The following is a 23,669-nucleotide window of genomic DNA, read 5'->3' on the forward strand; positions in this document are numbered from 1 at the left end:
CCCGTGGGAAGTGCTGGCAGGGGAGGCTGTCTGAGCGTATCGGGAATTAGGATGCAGGTCCCCTGCACCGCTGCGGGGGATCTGTATCCAAACCCCGCTGCCTGCCCGGCGCCCGGGACTGCATGTCCCGGGCGCCGGGCGCTAGACCCCGAATATAGGCCGCACCCCCACTTTAAAAACTTAAGTGGGGGAAAAAAGTGCGGCCTATATTCGAGCCAATACGGTCATTCCCTGGAAGAGCTGATTGGGGACAGAGCTGACACATGGGAGCTGAATGTGGACAGTAATGACATGGGAGGATGATTGGGGACAGAGGTGACACTGGGGAGCTGAATGGGGACAGCAATGACATGGGGGGCTGAATGGGGACAGAGGTGACACTGGAGAGCTGAATGTTGACAGTAATGACATGGGGGGCTGAATGGGGACAGAGGTGACAGTGGGGAGCTGAATGGGGATAGTAATGACACTGGGAGGGGCTGATTGTGGACAGAGGTAACACCGGGAGGGTATGATTGGGGACACAGGTAACACTGGGGAGCTGAATGTGGACAGCAATGACATGGGGGTGCTGAATGCAGACAAAGGTGACACTGGGAGGGGCTGATTGGGGACAGAGGTGATACTAGAGAGCTGAATAGGGACAGCAATGACATGGGGGGGCTGAAAGGGGACAGAGGTGACACTGGGAGGGGCTGATTGGGGACAGAGGTGACACTGGTTGGGGTTGATGGGGACAGCAATGACATGGGGAGCTGATTGGGGACAGAGGTGACACTGGTTGGGGCTGATGGGGACAGCAATGACATGGGGAGCTGAAAGGGGACAGAGGTGACACTGGGAGGGGCTGATTGGGGACGGAGGTGATACTAGAGAGCTGAATAGGGACAGCAATGACATGGGGGGGCTGAAAGGGGACAGAGGTGACACTGGGAGGGGCTGATGGGGACAGCAATGACATGGGGAGCTGAAAGGGGACAGAGGTGACACTGGGAGGGGCTGATTGGGGACGGAGGTGACACTACCGTTTTTTTTTTGTTTTTTTAACGAATACAATAAAATAATATATAATTTGTACAAATATAGATTGGTTTAATAACCTTGTACATCTTCCACTTCTTCGTGTACACCTCCGTTCCCTGGTACCTGCAGACTGCTGTTTTCTATGTACTGACATCCGGTGCTCCAGCAGTGAGGAGTGTGTGGGGGCGGAGCTTTCACCCCTCACGCTGCTCCCATCACTATGCGGCCAATCTAATCTAAACGGCCGATGCGTGCTGCTGATGCCGCCGGCCGGAGCTTCTTTAATACTTTTTTCTTTTAAAAAAAAAAAAATTAAAGTAGCGCTGGCTGGCGGCATCAGCAGCACGCATCGGCCATTTAGATTAGATTGGCCGCATAGTGATGGGATCAGCGTGAGGGGTGAAAGCTCCGTGCGAGGGCCACTAGGTGTTGATGCTGCTGGCCGGCGCTACTTTAATACCTTTTTTTAAATTTAATATGGCAAGTAAGTAAAAGAAAGTATTATAGTAGCGCCGGCATCAGCACCCAGCAGCCGTTTAGATTAGATTTCGGGCGGCCTGGGGGGCAATTGCCCCCCTGCCCCCCGGCCCAGCCCGCCCCTGCATAAGGGGCATCATGAATACATGATCAAAAAAATTCTGAATATAGTTAATATATTTATGAGACTGCACATTGCATCCGCCTTTGATCTGCCAGACTACATCTTTCCAGAACATTGGGCCTGGACATCTAATGCTTATTCATTTCTTAATAGTATAATATGATTTATATGAAAAAGATAAGTCCTCTGAACTAGAATAAATGGCATACTGTAATGTTGACTTAAAAGTTCCTCGTCCTGCACGTAGCCAGTTTTAGGTTGTTATGAGCCGATGTGGATGAGGGCCCCATCCTTTACCCTAAAATCGCTATCCTGATTTCCCAAGTGATGGGTATGACTCTTTAACCAGGGCCAGACCAAATGTCTCTAGCACCCTGAGGCACCGTGTCCCCTGGTGGCCCCTGCTGCATTAATTTGCTTACAAACATAAAATGGAACCTAATTGTAGCAAAACATGTTACAAACATAAAATGGAACCTAATTGTAGCAAAACATGTTACAAACATAAAATGGAACTTAATTGTAGCACCCTAGGTGGCCACCTACAGTATACGGTTAATCCAGCATGAGAACATCAATGGCATCAGTCCCATTTTATGCCCAATATGCCTAAATAATTGTATTTAAATAACTCATATGTGGGTTATACATATTTTACCAGATATTTCATGCCTGCTGCAGTGACACTGAGTATGTTCTAGAAATGACCATGCTCTAGATACATTAAAAAAACATAGTGTTAGATTTTTCTGCATTAAGTTTTACTAAAACCAACAAAAGACGCTAAAATGTGATTAGTCAAACTTTATCATGTCAGCCAGTCAACATTTACACATGAACATGGCACTGGTGTCATTTTATACAGTATAAACATTATAAACACACACTGATGCATAGATGTGATAGATTAATGGATGGGTAGGCAGACACACATGACTGGAAAGCTAACATTTGCTCACGGTTACTATGGTGAATTTGTTTTATCTACAGGCTATGAATGCCCCATCTTTTAGAGTGGAGATGAATGATGATGGATCCATGCATTTACATTATTATTCAGACAGAAGAGGCTTATGCCACATTGTTCCAGGTACAATGCATTTTAACTCCAATACATGTGATAATATTCTACTAATCGTATTTAGTGGTGTTTTGGATTTGCTATGGAGGCAAACCATATCCCAATCAGTTCCACTGACTTAGTGCCTTCTCATTGACTTATTCTACATTCCCCCAAATTTTTTTTTTTGGGTGGAAAGCTAGCCATTCATGACATCATGTAAAGGGAGGTTTTGACATCTGGGACCGTATACAGAGGAAGGTCCCAGTTCTACTGCCAGTATACCTGTTGAGGTTTAGGTCATATTGCCGATCTGCATACTGCACATGGGCATCCACGAAAATCTTCCTGGGGGTGCTAAATACTTACCCTCCATGGGACATTGTATCATCTGAATGATATAAATCACTGGCAATGCCGTCGTTCATATTCACTGTTGATGCTGTAGTAACCTCACTTTACAGTACACAGATACTTTTATGATATCTATTATTCCTGCTCGGGTTACCCTTGTTTGGGATTATAGTACTGCTCGGTGGTGATCTCCTGAGAGTAGCGCAATGTCACGTCATATCTAGGAGCACACTGCCAGTGTGGTCATGCCACAGTGGACCTGGTTTTTAAATGAAATTGTAGGCAGAAGAGCTTGAAATAGATTACCCCTGCTGTTTTGCACGTTGCCCAGTGCCATCTCTGCCCGGTAGGATAAACTATTTAATTATTCTAAACGCCCCTGTCTTTTTTTGATCAAAGGGTAAAATTTAAGTCAGAAAATTTAAACCCAGGGGGACATGGCACTGTATATGTTATTTGACATGCCATATAACGTGTTATTCCATTGGCACACTAACATTTTTTACACCTATTAACCTGCACATTCTCACTGGCATAATTAGACTATAATTCGTATAACATATATTTTCCTGTATTCTGCTGTCCTTTACCAAGAGTAGAACTTAAAACAACACTCCTTAAAAATGTGCGTGCGTATAGAAAATACAGTCTCAATATTACCTTAAATAGCCCTGAGCTCTGATATATGATTAGTCTCCCAGATGAACAAAATACTTTAACAAATGCCCCAGGGCTAACACCAAAATGTACCAAAATGTCCCCTCCTGAGTCATCTATGTCAGTTTATATCTAGAATTTATAATAAATAGTGATTCAGTAACTGTATTGTTGCCAAGTAGGGATCTCAAGGGCCAAATTATATCATAAGGGGATATGGGGTAGCACATGAACACGGGCTCTTTAAGTTAATTCTTGTTTTGTATCCGCAATTAAAAAAATGATATTAATGCACTTAATTTCTCCTCCTTGAATGGCTCATATTTTATTGCATGCTGTTGTCTCTGCTGTAGTCACATGGCAGCACGGGGTATATTCATTATTTATTGCTTTAATTAGGAGAATAACTGCCATGTAAGGCGTTTACTGGGTTGTTGCGCTCATTGTTGTGTCATTTATTTTACTTTTTAATGTTAACAACTTCATTTAGAGTTTCACAATACAAAGCTTTAGAACGGTCACCTTAAAGGGACTGTAAAGCTTCAATCAGAACTAATCACTCACTACGTAAATTTTATCTCTAAAATAGATCTTTGAGGCTTCCGAGGTTTTAAGCAAAGAGGACAAAATAATTACTAACTTAAATTTCTCAGTTTTGTCACTGACAGGAAGATTTACAGGACAGATTGTATGAACAGGAACTTGAACATTTCATAGAATTACTGGGCATTATATGGAATGCCGAAACAGCTTAGGCAAAGTATGAAATGTTGGAATAAATAGGCTTAAACACAAAAAGTTTATTCAAGACAAAAAGTTAAATTAAATGTAAACATTTGTAATGATTTAATTATTTCCATCAACGAAAATGATCATTTTCGTAAGCAGCCTTAATCATGGGTTTATTTCCTTCTGCTGTATGTTTCAGACAAAATATTAAAAGAAAATCATAAAAAAATTGTGTTTATCTGCATCACCACTATTCCAAAAATGATTAATGGCGCTATTGACAACTATGCAGTGTCGATGGTAACTATTCCAACAATAGTTAAAGCACAAATATAGAACCACTGTAATAATATAGATTTTTAAAATTATGTAAAATTACAATTTCTGTTAACTGTCAAGTGACTTGTTTTAGTAAAAATTGACACAGGCAACATTAATTGTGTTCAATTAATCCAGAAAAGGCTGTTTTCAAGCATTTACAGAGCATTTATGTGGATTCTATATAATGATGGAATATATATATATATATATATGGTCCTTAACTTTCTAGCACAATGGCGGGTTTGAAGAGGTCGCTTTGATTCCATTGATTATATCTATAATTATTTTCCTTACGGCTCACAAGAGAATCCTTGTCACAACAAGTGATGCTAAATATGTCTGTTTCGTCCATTATTTCTAGGTATCATGGGGGCAGTAGCAATGGATTTTTTCAAAACTGAAATTTCAATGGAAATAGTTAGTCAAATAGATGAAGAAGAGAGAACAGGGAAGAAAGAACACATTGTGTTTCTGGTCACTCAGAGGCCAGCATTTCCACCCAAGCCCAAGCAGATACCTTCTTCCCATCAAGTTAACAAACAGGTACTCCAATAAAAGCCAACCACGTACATGTTTATTAACAAATTCTATGCCCCTTATGTTTCATATTTTCGGACTATAAAGCTGGAAAATGATTACAATCCTCAGTTGTGATTTTTATCGATTCTATATATATATATATATATATATTTATTTATTTTTTTTATCTGTCAAATATCTATTTTGATGATTCAGAAATCTTAGCAAGGTCTTCATCAGTTCTTTTCTATAGCTGTATTAGTTCAGGTGTGCAATTATTAGGTAAAACACCCAAACATACAGAAAGGACTGTCTCTAGAGCCATAACACCTAACTGGTATGCCATGCCTATTCGCAAAATCAGTGCGCCTTAAAAGGGTTTTCCTTTCAGTTACGAGGAGAAGAAGAAGGTCCTGGGTAGATTTGGTTATGGTTGGATAACACTGTAGGACCTGATCCTTCTGAACTTTTATGTCACTTTTCTACCTGTGGATAGCTGTTTATATAACCGAGCTAAGCATTTCTAGGATCATTTTCTGCTATTTGTATCGGGCACTATGGAGATTATCAGGGCAGAAAGATACTGTGATCCACTCTTACCCAGCAAAAGCTCTGGGATTCTAGAAAACAGAGATATCAGGTGAAGAATGATGAACAAAGGGATTTGAGTGCCAAAAATGGGACCGATCCTCTTAAAGAGAGACACAAGTCTCATATTATAACATGCTTAAAATAGATGTAATACTTCATGACAGTTCATTGATTTATATAGCGCCAGCAGAATCTGTAGAGCTTTACAATCAGAGTTGTAGGATAAATTTTAAATCACAAACAAAAACAAACTGGTACACAAAGAGAATACCTTGTTCTTCCGAGCTTACATTCAACAAGCTTTGCAGTTTATTTCTTAGTACCTATGATACAGTAATTTCAAATGCCTTAAAAAACCATACAATTGTATATAACAAACCTGCAAATGCTAATTCAGGCCCAAAATCTAGGAAAATTGAGGTGCGTGCTATTAACGTTTGTACATATGAAATTTGAAAGGCTACAATGATTTAGGGAAATGTTGGCCAATAAATTAATGAATAAGACCGAGTAGTGCCAATTCTTTTGTGTAAATCTCGTTTGCTCTCTCTCAACTCAAACTGTAAGATGATCAGTGAAAATGTTTATTATTTCAGAGGAGAGACGACATGGCATACAAATTATTGTCGGGAGAAACGTCAGACATCTCTGTTTCACATCAGTGTTTCTGAAACATTGTATACAGATGCAATCTGGGCATCCCATGTGCTGCACATTCAGCTCGCTTCTTACACACATTGTAGGCTAACTAATCACCCAACAATGCATAATTAAACTTGTGACACCTGGGTCCCTTTTAGATTTATTGGCATTATTGGCTCCTAACATTAGATATTTTTAGAATGCTTGTTTTGTTATTTCTCATTGCTGCAATATTTCCATTTGATTTGGAGTACGGATTTGGCTTTGAATTTCAATATAGTGAATCATTTGTGTATCAAATGGAGTGAGCTAGAAACACATTGCGCAATACCCCAAAGCCATCATAAATGGAAAAGAAATGCAGAATATATTCTGCAAAATACATATTTCATTTTTGCCTCACCAACCTTCCCAGGTTAATATGGAAGATATTGATGAAAGATATAGGGTAGCTTGGAGCTCCAGATGGTAGCAATGAGTACTGATATGCTTATGTTGAATATTAGTGATAAATGGCCTGCATTTTGTTACAATGATTAAGCTTGAACATACAGTACAAGAATATTCACCAAGTGAGATGAGGCTTGTCTATTTTTTTGCACACAAACTGAAGTTACCCTGCACCCCAAAACCCTAAAAAAACATTATTATACAAAATAATGGGTTCATTATTAATGAATACTGTCATAACACAAACATCTAGGTATACAGATATACTAACACACCTCCATAGCATACCTGTGTGGGACTCTATTTCCTCCGCTTATAGAATTTTTCTAGGAGCTACAGATGTTTGGGGATATTAGTGTGTTATAGTGTTTTGCATTCTTCAAAGTCCCAATGATGTCTACTTAAGCATTAGAAAGAATAATTACTGTAATTTATTAAATTCAGTGTAAATTGTGTCAATAAGCCATATAATTATCATGGGGTGACATAAAACATCTTAGTATCCCATTCACCCTTAAAACAAATGTGTCAGAATGTATTAATTTCAAATATTGGGAGCTATGCACTTGTTAAAAGGGATCACATAATCCGCCATATTGGTTTTCTTACTTTACCTTTTATACACTTATGGTAGGGGATAGAAGGGGATCTTACCTAACTTTTGCAAAGCAATTTATAAAAGTGCAAAATTAAAAGCACAATATTCCCCCGGCATTACAAGAATAGATTTAATATTTATTTTCAGCACTGATTTGAGATATTAAGAACAAAGTGCTGTATTTTTTACTGTAGTGATCTAAAAAAATAGAATGTTCCTTGGAGAGTTCTGAGCATGAAGAGACGCTTGGACAATCTCTTTTTACCCCAGCAGATGTCTTCTTCATGCTGAAGTCCTGCTCCCAAGGGACTGGTATTGTGATGCCACTGGACAGGGGTCTCTATGGACATTTCTACTTGCATCAGTCCTAGTCTTTATACAGGTGTGATCATTTAAGAGAAAAATGAAATAATAACCAAGTTCCAGTAAATTAGAGTTGACCTTAGAGTTATAGTTAGAATTTACACTTATAATTGCGGACACTATACCAACAAGCTCACTACAAACATAACACACCTTTGCATAGTGGGTGAGAAATCAATAGTTGACGCAATACCATTGATTTCAAATTATGATCAGACTATGATTGACTGTGGATGAACTGAGTTTTTTTTGTATTCCTATCCTTGAAATCCATTTACAGGACATTGAAAAGGCATTTAACAAATTTAGAGACAGAACTAACTACGTCTCAGTATGTCCTATAAAGAAGAATCACTGGGGAACACTACGAGGAATTGTTCAGCTTGGAAAGGGTAATATTTTTAAGGCATTTGCTTGTCTATTTATCTATCTTTCTATTGATCTATCTATATCTATCTATCTATCTATCTATCTATCTATCTTTTTAAATTGTGGCCTTGCGTTATACAATGTATTGGGAACAATACATATAATATATTGCTTTAATTTTCTTTGCATTGCGTGTATTTTGGTAAGGTCAATTCACAATTTTACACATTTGTTTTTAGGTAAAATGCTAAGGGGATTTTTACCGGTTTATCCAAATAACCTCTGGGTGGATGTAAAAACATTTTGCAATGGACTCCCTTTTCATATAGTGTTCGACGAAGAGGTAAGAGGCTATCATATGAACAATAACAGTGACTTTTACTGGAATGTTTGAAGTCATTGTTGTTTTGAGATGCAAGCCGTGCTGAGTTTAGAATAATATGAACAGTGGATCCATTATGTGATTGTATTCTTCCTGTAGAAGAGCTAACACACATATTGGGCCCAATTTAATGACCCATCTAAACCTTAATTGGTCTTAATGAGATGAATAACATTTGGTTTCCAGTTCAATTACCCATCTAATATAAAATTGTGTAGGGTTTTTAACATACATGTAAAGGTAATATTTTTCTCATATGAGTGTCACATTGTACCAAGGGCATCTGGGCATTTGTATCACTTTTGCAGGCGATTCCAGATACTCTGTTAGAAGATACTGTTAGTTCACAGGTGTACTTAAAATTCCCCTGGCAATTTTTACAAAATACGCTTCTAGAAATCGTTAAGAGGTTGCTTAATTTGCTGTGGCTTCAGAAAAAGTATATTAAAGAAACAATTTGCTTGGCTGATTTATCAAGCACTAAACAACACAGTCATCAGAACATTAAGTCCCAGACTCAATTATTGTGGACATTATAATTAGAAAGTTTTGAAAAAAACTTATAAATGATGTATTAGAAACCATTCTGTGTGGAAGACAGTAGGTTGTAATAATTACCATTGCTTTTTTAATGTGTTTATTTACTTTCTAATGTCCTCATGTTTAAATTTGAAGCTTAGAATAAAGCAAGCCGGTGTGAGTATTCAAAGGATTGTCCCAGGCATCCAGATAATGGGAATAAGACTGGATCAGTATTTCAGTACAGTGCATCCAGAAGTCACGTTAACAATATCTAACATCCGAAAGTTCATCAATAGTCAGTTTGTCTTCCGGACAAAGAGAGAGATGATGCCAGAGTCCTGGAAACATCGGCCAATGCTAGAGCTGAGAGGTATGTTTACTAAACTTGTAGAGTTTAGAAATGAAAACTAATAGATGCTTCTTTTAGAGTTTATGTTTAACATTCTGTTTCTTTTAATTTCTAAAGACCTATTCTCTCTCTCCCTAGTACTTCACCTTTCAATGCCACATCGAATAGCCCGCATAGTCATTCATATGTGTAATATTGTATATTTTTTCGTACTCAGGACAAATGATATGGATGGAAAACCTTCAGTGTATGCTGTACCTGTGCTCACCTCTGTTACGTTCTTTGCATGAGCTGGAGGAGCGTCAGATGCATATCTCTGACATAGCGCCACACGATGTAACAAGGGACCTGATTCTGCTGAACCAGCAGAGACTGGCTGAGATGGAGCTTTCCAATCAGCTGGAGAGGAAGAAAGAGGAGCTACGCATTTTGTCCAAGCATTTAGAGGAAGAGAAGAAGAAAACAGAAGCTCTGCTCTATGCTATGCTTCCAAGGCATGTGGCCAACCAACTGAAGGAAGGCAAAAGAGTGGAGGCAGGTAAACAAACTAATTTGCTGTTCCAAAGAAGCATCTAAGCATTGATTCTAAATAGCTGATGATTATTTTCAATTTCGTTTGTATATATTGACTACAAAATATATAAGTGGGTGGGTGTTTGCAATGTGACTTGTGAGTCACCACTCTGCCCAGTTCTTAGAGCAAATAAATAATGCCGTTTTTTAAATGAAATGGTGGTCCCAGGACCATTTTTCCCACTCTACCACACAGACTGTTGTGGTGTCACTTGTACACTGAAATATCTTGCACCTTAGTAAATATGCCGTTAGGTGAGTAAATATCTAGATCTAACATAGTAACATAGTAAGGTTAAAAAGGTCAGTTTTTAATCCAGTTGGTCCAAATAAATACAAACAAAATCACATTGGAATTACACATCATAAAATCTTCTGATGTCTCAATGGATAAATGAGCTCATTGTATCATTTTAACTCATTATATCCCTTTTATATTCTTTTTTGCTAAAAATCATCTAGCCAATAGTTAAAGAGCGTTGTGGTTCAAAATAGGTAATTAACAGAATTGCTTTAATTAAACATCAATAAATAAAGAAATGTGTTTAAATAAATGTGTATGTCTATTTTAGTGGGAGATGCAAGCATAGTGGGAGGGGGAACCATGCCGACAAGGATAATTTTTCTACCAGCTTTTTAACATGAATCATAGTTTTCTTTATCAGTATGTCAGCCAGCTGATCTCATAATAGATCAGCTTCCAAAATGCTGGCTTTTTAAAACATTGTCCAGCATTATTTGTTAGCATGGTAGCAAGCAGCCATATTGGCTGCCTGCTCCATGGACCTGGAGAGGGATGACACTTTCTAGACTAGAGACTGCATTTACCTTTGGGGATGCCCTAGGCCCAAACTAGTAAAGCACCCCAGAAACCTCCACCTCCATGGTCGGCATCTCCAATACAATAATGTCATATGATCTCATATCCCAGTGCACTGTATCTTAAAGATACACAGTCTATGGAGGTTGTGCTAAGCCCGCACAGCGTACAGAGGAGGGCTGGCAGCCTAAGGCCTGGGGGGCAAGTCTAGTCAAGTGGCCCGTTGCGCCACCGAATCAGCACACCATCCATGCCCATCTTTTCCTGATTTTCTAACGCATATTGATGTAAGGTGATGGGACTGGGAGTAAAAAAAATATATGTTTAATACATTAAAAAACAGCTAATCTTTGTAACAAAATAAAATTAAAATATGGAAAAATTGGACCCTAGGCATTTCCTTGGGCCCCTGCCTGTAATTATCCCCAGAGTCCCTTTGTCCCTCATTCACTAAGCCACACCTCTGTTTTACTTACTCCCGGTAGTTCAGGTATAGATCAAATAAACAACACATGTAAACAGCACGTGCATGTATAGATCAACTGAATAAGAAATACAAACCCTGTATTTGCAGGTATACATAAATAATGTATGGAAACATACCATAGCAGAATAACACACAAACCCAGCTTTGCAGGTACAGATCAACTGGAAATCACATAACAACTAAGCATTAAAGGTATAGATAAAACCCCTTAAATTACAGGCATAGATCACAGGATGCACACCCCCAAAGCCAGCCCTGGCATCCACACTGCCCACATAGAACCCGACCAGCACCAAGATAACATTAACAAATTACAGTCCAGAGTGAGCCAATATTGTCCCCAAACAGCCCGCCCTGACACCAGTACAAGCTCTGCAACACCGACACCCAAAACACACACCGGTACAAGCTCTGCAACACCGACACCCAAACACACACACACCAGGACAGGGTCTGCCAGACCGACACCCAAACACACACACACCAGGACAGGGTCTGCCACACCGACACCCAGACACACACACCAGGACAGGCTCTGCCACACTGCCACCCAAACACACACACACCATGACAGGTTCTGCCACACAGACAGCCAAACACACAGACACCAGGACAGGCTCTGCCACATCAACATCCAAACACACACCAGGACAGGCTCTGCCACACCGACACCCAAACACACACACACACACACACACACACACACACCAGGACAGGCTCTGCCACACTGACACCCAAACACACACACACCAGGAAAGGCTCTGCCACACAGACAGCCAAACACACAGACACCAGGATAGGCTCTGCCACACCTACACCCAAACACACACACACACACCAGGACAGGCTCTGCGACACTGACACCCACATGCAAAATGCTTTCCACACTGGTTTGCTGTTTGTTTGTGTTTTTCCCCCTTGTGTATTGATGCCCCAGCCAGCCCCCCCTTTGGTTTTAATGTACTTCCCCCACACCGTTGTGTATTGCCCCATGTGGATTTGTGCCCCCAGCCAGACCCCTTTGTAAATTATGCCCCTTGTGTATTGCCCCATGTGGATTTGTGCCCACAGCCAGCCCCCTTTGTACATTATGCCCCAACACCCTTGTGTATTGATTTACGTGATGTCCCCAGCCAGCCCCCTCCCTTGTGTATTGATTTATGTGGTGCCCCAACCACCCTGTTGTGTACTTATACCCCCTAGCCACCCCCATTTTGCATTTAATTGTTGTCCCAATGCAGCCCCTCCCCTTCCGCCTATTACCCCAAAAATGTTTGTAATTTTTTTAATACTTACGTTTTTGCTGCCATGCTTCACTTCTGCTGTTCTCCAACGTGCTCTTCCAGCTGTCACGAGGAGCTGTTCCGTGTGACTCCGCCCCCTTGAGCGGCTGATCACATTGACGATGTGACGTGCCGCTCAAAGGGGGCGGAGTCACACAGGACACTGTGTTTTTAAAGCGGCCAGCGTGTCTTACGGCCGCTTAATGATTTTAAAGCGGCCAGCGTGTCTTACGGCCGCTTTAAGAGTCACAGCCACATCGGCTGCAATGGCATCTCGGTGTGCCGGCCAGTTCGGCCGGCCTACCGCGGATGCTGTGGGCGTTAAAGACGGCCCTAGCGTGGCCGAATCGGCCACTTAAATGGGCGGCCGTGCGGCTGTTTAATGTAGATTCAGGGCGGCCTGGGGGGCAGTTGCCCCCCTGCCCCCCGGCCCAGCCCGCCCCTGACAGCGTCCATAGTGTATATAGGCCAGTTGGGAGATCATCTACAGTAAAATGGCCCCACAGCCCCTTACTCCATTTCCACGTACTCCCCAAGCATTCTAATTCTTATATTTGATTACAAACACACACATGCTTTTGTTTTCACTTTCTCTTACACTGCTCTGACATCACACAATATGTGAGCTTATCTGCTACCTGGCTCCACTCCTGCTTGTACATGGTATGTGCTGCCAGGCATCTATGGCAGGGCAATATAACATTGTGTTACGCACCCCCAACAGTGTTCACCTTCCAGGTCAGTCAGGTCCAGCCATATTTGAATAAGTCAAAACAAACCCATAGGCTAGTCTGCCTCTGTCATCCATGGAGTGATCATAGAGTTCCATCTACATCTGGACAATTGCAATATAAATATTTTGTTTACTTTGAACTCAATAGACTTTAATAGAAACAGAAACATGAATTTGACAGCCAATAAGAACCATTTAGTCTGTCCATATAAAATGTGCCTGTTTACATTGTTGTCTAACCTATGGTCTGATGTGGACCTCTGACATTCTTATTTGGCCCTTACTGTATATGTTTTGGAAACCTCTTATGTTTCATACCGTGACATAAGACTCTAAACACTCTAAAGATCATTCATCTAAATCTGATCAGACACACATCAGGACAAACGGTTCCTTTTGCCATGTTTCCTGATGCTTTGTTGTACAAAACCAGAATCAAATACTGTACATGCATGGATTGATAACTATCTTTCACATAATTGATAACTATGACGTGGCATGGAAGGCAAGTATCTCGTTTTGTGAAAGAAATGTAATTACATACTCAAGATGGGAATACATCACTGTTTTAAACATATTTAATTCTTCACAGGGGAATTCAAGGAGTGCACAATACTATTTAGTGATGTTGTAACGTTTACCAACATTTGTGCGCAGTGTGAGCCCATCCAGATTGTCTCCATGTTGAATTCTATGTATCTTCGTTTTGACCGATTAACCACCGTTCATGATGTGTACAAGGTATTTGTACATTATTCTTTCTTTGCCATTATTACACATAAGTTGTTATTAAGAGCAAGAGAGAGTTTAAGTTGAATCAACATAAAAAATGAATAATATGAATTAACTAAATATGATGAATAGAATATAAAATATGCAATTTTTGTAATTCTGTTATTGTAGACTGTATCGCCAAGTAAATATGTAGTCAATTCTAAATGACATATGAGCAGTGGCATCCGTAACACAGTTTCATATGAAAAATAAACTACTTTGCTATGCTTAGATATGCACACGTGCAATAAATATTGGATTTGGATTCAGATAATGCGTCCTTACAATAACATAAGGCTGAATAACTTAAATGATGTCATGGATATTGTCTTAAAGGTAGAGACCATTGGAGATGCGTACATGGTGGTGGGTGGTGTCCCCATACCCGTGTCTACTCACGCAGAAAGAGTTGCAAACTTTGCATTGGGAATGATACTCATGGCGACAGAAGTAAGGAATCCAGTCACTGGAACACCCATTCAAGTAAGCTAACTAAACATGCTAAGTTCATTATCTTTGTTGGGCTACTGTGTACTTCTAATGTTAATGTGTCAATCAACAGAAAATATCCCAAGGCTAATAGTAATTTTAGCCACTTAGCACTTTGAAGAGCATTGTTTGGAAAAAGATAAGGTGATTAATGTTACTCTTTAGAGTTTCTTTAGGTGCAACCGTATTTGAAAAATGACAATGTATAGTTTAATAGTGCAAAATATCAAGTGCACTTTGAGTTAGCCACTCTTCGGACTAACCTAAAAGAATCCTTGCAGAACTTTTCAGTAAAAGAAATGATATACTTTATATATGATGCCACCTCTTGGTATTCATCTTTACAAAACTTTACTGTATTCTGGAATCAAACTTTATTGTTCTACTTTTAGACGTGTTTGTCAAAATTATGGCTATTCATTATTTCATTATTCAATGTTAGCATAATTTAGCATAAAACAGGCCGTAACCACAACGGACTACAGTCATTGTATAGGTGGCGGCAATCCTCTTCACAGTTTCACAGCACGGAGTCAGTATGTGTTGGTGACAGTTTAGAGGATTCTGGCTCCGGTAGCATATGTTTTAGCAGCCATAAGTGTCCACTGACAGCCCTAGACTTCAAGTTTTATATTTTTATTTATGCACTTTCTTGGCAATTTCGCTGATCCAGTGTATCTATAAACCGTCGTACTTACCTGTTATGGTCATCTGCAGATTTAAGGGGGATAGGTCCGCTTTAGAGTCCATATGCAAATCCATCTAACAGGCAAATCGATACTAGTTCATAATTTATATTTTAAGACAGGCCATATTATACATTCAGACACAAAATTATGTATTTGGTTAATCTTTGGTTGTACAAACTGTACATTATTGTTTTTACAATTATAACTAATCATTGTATTAGTTGCCTTTTTTTACATATCATGGGGACACTCTTAGAAAAAACAGAGAAACACATGGTTTTCTACCCACTGTCTACTACTTTCCGATCTTTTATAATGTAACGTTTCTGGAATTAGTTGTTTCTGCACGTTTGAAAACTCTGTTAAACTAATGTAATTAAATGAATGATGTAATACAGTAGAGCCCGTGGGAGTTTTCAGCAGGCCTCAATTTATGACGTTCATGACTGGATATACTTGCTGTAGAATGAACTGCTCAGTGGTGGCGGAATCATTTTATATAATGGACACAATCTTTTTGTGGTTGTTTTATTTTCCACATAGATTCGAGTTGGACTGCACACTGGTCCTGTGTTAGCCGGAGTAGTTGGAGAAAAGATGCCTCGATATTGTTTGTTTGGCGATACTGTGAATACAGCTTCTCGTATGGAAAGCCATGGGGTCCCCAGTAAAATTCACCTCAGCCCATACACCTTTAGGTAAAAACAACTGCTTGACTGTTTTATAACCTTCTATAAAGCCTTCATTAAAGAAGTAGTCCTTTGTAGATGATTGTTCTACAGTCTTTCTTGAAACACCCTGGAGAGCCTTTTACTCTATTCCCCCTTCTCTTCATGTTACTTTAACCTGTATAAAAGGCGAGCCTGCTGTAGGCCTTGTCACTAATGGATGCTGGCAGGGTTTAATCCAAAACCGTGCCGCTAGCAGAGAAAGCATTACACACGCATTACACTTGTCAGTGTTCCCCGCCATGATGAAGGTAGAAACCGCCGTGAAATACCTGGAAAAAAAAACATAGATACCACTCTAAATAATGGAAGCGTCATCATTTAAAGGAGTTCTAAGGAATGCTTTACTGCTTAATAATTACATAAATAAATACATTTAGAATACACGTAATCAGTTACAATTACTGATAAATTATTACTCCCTTAAGGCACTAAATGAGGTTAATGCAACTTCTTCCCTGGTCTTGGTTTGACTCATAGGTACAGGTAGTAGACCATCTTCTCTCGGGTCTTTATTAGCTGCAGTAAGTGGTAGGAGTTGTGGTTGTGCATAGTTTTTCTTAATTTAGTGATTGTTTTAATGAGTTTGTTTTAAAGACAATACATTGGTACTAAATCATACAACAGTGATGTGATACATCTCATAGTGACACATAGCATAGGGGTACTGTAGCATGTTATATAGTTCCTTGCCAAGTATGTTTTTGTGGGCAGGTTAAAATCACATCAATGCAAGAATGAGTTTGCAGTGCTATAGTGTAATGAAAATAGTGAGAGAATGATCAAATGCGACTGCTGTCCAGGATCTCATTGTGGGCTTCTGGTTAGAATAGTGTGAATTCCAGCTCATCCATAATATGCCCCATTTTACATAATAATTACATGTAATACAATGTATCTACTATGTGTTTAACAAACCGCCATCTCTTTTAATGCAGGTGCCTTAAAAATAAAGAATTTGAAATAACTGAACGGGGGGAGATTGATGTGAAAGGGAAAGGGAAAATGCGCACATATTTCTTGATAAGGAATTTAACTGCAAAGGAAAGTGAAATTTTAGGACGTCCAGTAAAGGTGACGGACTCGGGCTGCGAACCTTCTCAACCACTGCAAGATGAATTCAGTAAGGAGAACTTGCAAATGAGCTGCTCTTCAGGTAAAACTGGATAAATGGACACATGTGATGCTCAGTTATTAAATTTGCCGTCTATGTACAGTAAATGCAGTCTATGTTTTTTCCATACAGATGAAAAAGAAGACTTTATCCAGGAAATGCTTCCTGCCGTACCAATGCAATACGCTGATAGCCCAGACATAAGCAACAAGGAAAGCAATCCAAATACGAAAGTATTAACAGGTACAATATTTTACATTACAATGGACCTGCAATGCTTTTTGCAAAAGTATGTATCAAAGAAAGTATCAACAAAATATGATTTCTATGACCAATCAATGTCATTGTGTGTATATATATATATATATATATATATATATATACTGTATATATATTGTGACAAAAGGTGTGGTAAAGTGATAGATGGCAGGTATATTAGACCAGCCTTGGTCAATAGTAGCCTGCTTTAACCCCTTCATTCCCCTATAGACGTACCGGGACGTCCAAAAAACGCCCACTAAGAAACCCCTATGGAAGTCCCGGTACGTCCAGCCCTTCGTGCAGCGTCAGGGACACATCCCTGCCGCTGCACGGGAGACCAGCCTGTCGTTTGACAGCCTGGACTCCCCCTGGCAGCAGAAGCCGGCATTGCCGGCTTTCTGCTGCCCGATCTCCCGTAACAGCTTCCGGCATGAAAGCCGGTAAACTGTTACAGTTGAAAGTGCCCGATCGCGTTTGCAACTGCGCGATCGGGCATTCCCTTCCGGGTTGCGTCACTGCTGGCGTAACCCGGAAGGTCATCAGAGGACAGGATATCCCCTCCGATGAGGCACAGAGACGCTGCGATCACAGTGTGATCGGTGCAGGGGGATCGCGGGGAGGGGAGTGAGAAACCATCTCTCTCACTCCCCCTCCCGTCCTGAAAGAGAAAAGCAGAAAAAAAATAAATTAATTCATTTAAAAAATAATATTAAATAAATCATTAAAATAATAATATAAATAATACTAAAAAAAATTATAATGTGAGCTGCGATGTCATTGTGACATCACTGGCATGTTCAGGAGGTCCCTAGGAGGACTTCTAACCATTTCTGTGTAACAATAATATATATATATAAAAAAAATGTAAAAAAATTATTAAAAAACCTTACTTCCCATTGCCCTAGCATAACATCTAGCCAGTATAACCCTCCTGCCCCCGTTCACAACCCCCAAACCCGTATACAAAATTGTACACCTAATAGTATGCTCCCTGGTGCTGGGAAAGTCTGGAAAATCTATTAAAATTAGGTATTTCTGAAATCAGGACACCTGAATTAATAAAATTGGAGGGGATTTTCCATCACTTTACCTAATTTTGTGAGGATTCAGAGTTAAAATGAAAAAAAAAATTAGTTTATTTTTCTAATCTTCGCTAGTTTTTACAAAATTTCTCATTCTAAATTTTCAGCTAATCATCCAACTTTGGTATCAAACGAAAGCTCTATCTCTCCTTGAAAAAACAATACATAGTTTACATGGGTACACTATTCACAGGAAAAGAGAATCATCGCTAAACCGACATACCCCAAAAATGGCAAAATTGCTCTGGGCTTTGAGGTACCAAAAACCCCTGGGATTGAAGGGGTTAAAATATGTCCCAGGGAAAGATGTTGTTTGTTTACAAACTGCACTACTGGCAGTTTGCAAAACATGGTAAGGGTCCCTGGGGCGGAGCATCTGGAAGAGCTTCAGTCTTCCACCAGTGTGTCCTCAGTGAAAGAAAGGCATGCTGTGTGTTAGCGGTGCTCCATATGTTGGAGGTGAAGTGAACGTTCTGCTGTCCTGCTTTGGACAGCTTGTCCTTTAACCCCTTGATGACAATTAACGGTCCGGGCACGTCACCAGAAAACAAACGGTAAAAAAAACAGTAAAATGTAAAAATAATTTCCCACTGATGTCACTATCAGGGGAACCTTCAAGTTGAAAAAAATGCAAAAAAAAATAAAATATATATATAAAATATATATTTTTGTGAGCAAGTCCTAAAATTAGCACATTAGCTCGCATGGAAAGAGGTAAAACCAATTCTCGCATGGAAAGAGTTAAAATACTGGCATATTAAATGCCCATGGGGTGTCTACTTTTAAAAAATGTATGATTTGATGGGGTAAATTGAATTTGCCGGGTTCAACAATGTCCCAATTAACACGGGGGGAAGGGTGGCCACACATCTAATTTCCAATTAGAAAAATGCACACGTCTCAAATGTGGCCTTTTAGTTCCCCCCAAAAATGACAAACCCATGCATGTGGGGTATCACTGTACTCAGGGGATGTTGCTGAACACATATTGGGGTGTCGTGTGACAGCGGCATATACCAGGAGCTGTAAATTCATACATAAAGTAGGTGTGTGGGGGAAAAATACACACAAAAAAATACTACTGCAACTTTGAAAAAAATGCTGGTGGTAAAATGTGTGCATGCAAAGAGTTAAAATACCAGCATTTACAATACCCATGGGGTGTCTAGTTTTCAAAAATATTATTAGACACACTGAAATGGCCCGGCTCAAAGATGTACCAAATAGGGCATGGGCAGTGGATCCCCAAATGCCAAAGTTCAACATTGAAAAATGCCCATACCCCAAATGTGGCCCTTTCCCCCCCCAAACAGCCAGGCAAAATCATTCATGTGGGGGTATCGCTGTACTCAGGAGATGTTGCTGAACAAATATTGGGGTGTTTTATGATAGTGACATATACCAGAACCTGTTTATTCATACCTGAAGTAAAATGCGTGTGAAAAAACAAATGCAAAAAAAATGACTACCACAAAGTTTGACAAAGACTGGTGGTAGATATAGTGCATGGAAAGAGTTAAAATACTAGCATTTGAAATACCCTGGGGTGTCTAGTTTTCAAAAATATATGATTTGATGGGGTAAATTGCATTGGCCGGCTTCAAAGATCCCCGAAATGGCACATGGGGGGAAGAATTACCAGATTTGGAAAAAATGGCTTTGAAATAGCAAAACGCTACCTGTACATAACGTGTAGAAAAAAGCAAAAAAATCTATTTAGCAGGTTTTTTCATTACCTTTTATAGATGAGTAAAAGATTTTTCAACTAAAAGTTAGAAAAGGTAATTTTTTCTAAATGTTTCACCATATTTTATACTTTTTAATAGTAAATAATATGATACAATCAAAACAATGCCATCTAAAGAAAACCCTTCTTGTCCTGAAAAAAACAATATATAACTTGTGTGGGTTCAGTAAACGGGAAAGAAGAAAATTACAGCTAAACACGAGCAGCGCAGAAATGTTACCCAAAGGGTACAAAAAAGTAAAATCAGCCTTTGTCATGAAGGGGTTAACAAGGATGGACAGCCATTGTCACAGCTATACCCAATGCGACTGGCACTTTCCCATTCCAATATAGTATTGGCTACTTCTATCAATCACTTATTCTGTATTATCCTGCACACAACCTCTTCACACTTTCCCTGCTGATAGAACAGCAGAACAGGTTCCAATGGCACCAAAATGGACAAATGAATCATCCAATGGGTAATGAATATTCAGAGGTTTTACATTCTTTCTTATTTGTTTTGTTGGGAGTCCCTCCTCGTTTTCAGATTCTTGTACAAATGCATAGATTAGGCCACATTTGCTAAAGATGAAGTTTGTATGAATCTGAATGTACAAGTCTATTCTGTATTGTGTTGTGTGTCTTCATACATGAACACATCTTGACAACGTCTATGTATTGTACTTTTTATTGCTGTGCAACTAGTAATGATGGGACAATGTTTCATTACAGGGAAACTGCAAGATTCTAGAAGAAATGGGAGCCCTCAAAGTGACCAGAAGCTTAGGGAAGGCAATCACTCTAACAGCGGAGTAGTCCCAGGAAAAGGAATACAGAGCGGGAATGTTAGATCACATTTCTGTCTTTTGCTTTAACCTGTTCCCTAAGCAGGCAGGATTTAGGAGCACATGTAAGCAATGTAAATACAAGATGGCCACTGGTCTCAAGATTCCAGCATCGCATCACACATGAATCTCACACAGAAATGTACCACCAGCAACGCCAGTTTCCAATTACCAGATTATTAAGAAGTGAAATAAGCACTTTCATTTCAGTTAAAGGAACATCTTTAGCTCACCTCTTAGACATAGGAATGGAGATACATCTAAAGCACACCTAGACCAAAGGCTACTGGTGAATGAGCTAAAATAAAATTTGAACAGAAGGAATAGATGGGATTTGGGTGTGTCAGTTTCCTAAAGGTTAAACTAAATGCTTTTGTTTTGTGTCAATATATATAACACACAGTGTGATATGATTAATACCACGTGGCGGATAAGCCTAGAGCTCTCAGTCTGCAAAGAAAAAAAACAGTTTGTGTTTGGTGATGTACTGTTGATCTTTATGTTAAATGTCTATGGGGTATTAATATTTTACTGCAGACAATGACTACAGACAAAAAGTTTTCTTGTGATAAATGGTAATAGGACCAATTGACCAAATAAACCAAAAAGCAGTTTTGGGGGATTTTGTTTTCCAAATAAGCGGCTGCTCCTGTGTTTATATGTCTGTTATGTTGTAGTTATTTCCTAATATATTATATACCGAGACAAGTCATTCTGTTGGATTATGTCCTATAAAGTGTATTATTGTCTATTGAAGCCCATAGCAATAGAAAGTGCCTACTTTATGTTTTGTAACATGTAATCTACTCTTGTCTGGAAATTATAACAAAACTCTTTGTTTCCTGTATTTATTTTGTTACATATGCTAGGACCTTTTTACCTAAAAAGAGTGTCTTAGAGGATATATTTAAAATGTTTGACTTTCTGATGGAACAGACACCTGTATACAACATCCAACATAGAGAAAGTAGAAACTCTCACGGTGTACACTGATTACCCTTGTTGTATTACTGTGTGTAACATTTAGTAACCCAGATATTCAGTTCTGATCCTAGCAGGACACAAAAGATGAGTTCAGAGTTATGTGCCAATTGTAATAACGCCTTATCTCAACATATATCATGACAATGAGAAAGCAAGTTCATTACTGCTTCATGGGAACTTATTCCAAGTTCTCCTGCTCCTAGCCAACTTAATAAGCTCTTCTATTCAACAAGTAGTTGTAATGTTTTGGAACTGTAATGTAATAATTCCTTGGTCTATGTTCTATGTATTATACTAACCTATGTTCTATGGGTTTCCTAACCTTATCTGTTCTTGTTAGTACTTGATAATTCCTGATGTTCTGTGTAAGTGGCAATAAGGTAGCCCTATGAATCGTTTGTTAACTTGTAAATAAATGTGGGTAAAGAGCTCTCAGATATTTTTTCTAGTGTAAACATTTTCAATCTTCTTCCTACAATGTACAAGGTGGCTGTGTATTTTGTCTTGGAGTATTTTATATTGAAGTATCATTGAGATTTGATAAAACTTCCCAGTCCCTGGTTTAATTCCATTATGTATTTTGTGTGTGTATGTTATATATAACATCTGCAAAACCTTGGATGCAAACCAAAAAGGCAGCTAGAGATCTAAGCTCTTCACAGAACTCCAAGCTGGATCAAATATGTAGATTTTGTCTGCTCAATGTTTCCTAATAAAGAATTTAAAGTCAAAATCTAGGCGTGTTGTTTGTATTTATAGCTACACTATATGACCAAAACTAAGTGGAGCAGGAGTGAGAAGAAGCAACAAGTCAGACACAAGTTGTATTCCCTGTGAAGAGGACAGTTAGTAGGGTATTTGGATATAAGGGCAGATATATAGGAGATGGAGATTCAGGATTAAACTGACAGAAATGTTCAGAATGGATCAAGCAAATTGAAAAGGGTTGGGGGGGGCTGGGTTCAGGTAAGTGCGATGCTTTCCAGAATGCAATTTCAGAGAGTAAATTGCGGACAATACAGATTAGAGGCACAGAATTGATGAGGTTGAGAGAGTGAGAGTGAGAGAGAGAAACTTAAAGGAAGAGAAAGGGAATTGGTGGTATACATTGAAGAAGAGGTGGTGTCAGAAGACAAGAAGCCAGGGCTTTAGATATAGTGAGGTGGATGAGGCGATTAGGAATATAAAGGTTGTGAATAGCAGAGAGTTTGTTTCAAACAGAGCATGCATTTCAGAGGGAACAAAAGAAAAGACTAATGAGGTTGGAGGCATTAGGGTTGCTTCACTCGCTTGGTTTATTTAAAAAGATGTGAGGTAGAAATAGGGGACCAGGCTTGGGTTCGATGTTTCATGAGCATAGAAGGTGAGGAAGACAAATGAAAGGTGGAAACAACCTTTGTGGGGACGGCTACGTTCACCTGAGTTTGGTTAGTAGTAAGTGCATGTTGGGTGAGCTTGGGTGATGAAAGTTTGAGTAGCTAAATAAAAAAGAATTCCTGGTTATAGCAAAGGGGGTGGTGGTATTGGCATTTCCCTAAAGTTTACCTC

The 23,669-nt window shown here is 39.4% G+C and overlaps 1 protein-coding gene across 1 annotated transcript in view; it reads left to right on the plus strand.

The window, feature by feature from the left end:
* LOC149300279 (putative guanylate cyclase soluble subunit beta-2) overlaps positions 1–21,108 on the plus strand; it is a 29,151-nt gene extending 8,043 nt beyond the window's left edge. Inside the window, exons 5-16 of the mRNA XM_089485274.1 lie at positions 2,615–2,714; positions 5,107–5,288; positions 8,189–8,300; positions 8,517–8,620; positions 9,335–9,551; positions 9,748–10,068; positions 14,019–14,167; positions 14,537–14,683; positions 15,922–16,076; positions 17,045–17,262; positions 17,353–17,453; positions 21,025–21,108. Of these exons, the coding sequence (XP_089341400.1) occupies positions 2,615–2,714; positions 5,107–5,288; positions 8,189–8,300; positions 8,517–8,620; positions 9,335–9,551; positions 9,748–10,068; positions 14,019–14,167; positions 14,537–14,683; positions 15,922–16,076; positions 17,045–17,262; positions 17,353–17,453; positions 21,025–21,108 (1,890 nt within the window). The remainder of the gene's footprint in view (positions 1–2,614; positions 2,715–5,106; positions 5,289–8,188; positions 8,301–8,516; positions 8,621–9,334; positions 9,552–9,747; positions 10,069–14,018; positions 14,168–14,536; positions 14,684–15,921; positions 16,077–17,044; positions 17,263–17,352; positions 17,454–21,024) is intronic.
* Positions 21,109–23,669: the final 2,561 nt, after the last annotated feature.

This window comes from Sceloporus occidentalis, unplaced genomic scaffold, assembly GCF_023333645.1.
Source record: "Sceloporus occidentalis isolate IW3139 unplaced genomic scaffold, rSceOcc1.0.p SCAF_25, whole genome shotgun sequence".
Lineage (NCBI taxonomy): Eukaryota > Metazoa > Chordata > Lepidosauria > Squamata > Phrynosomatidae > Sceloporus > Sceloporus occidentalis.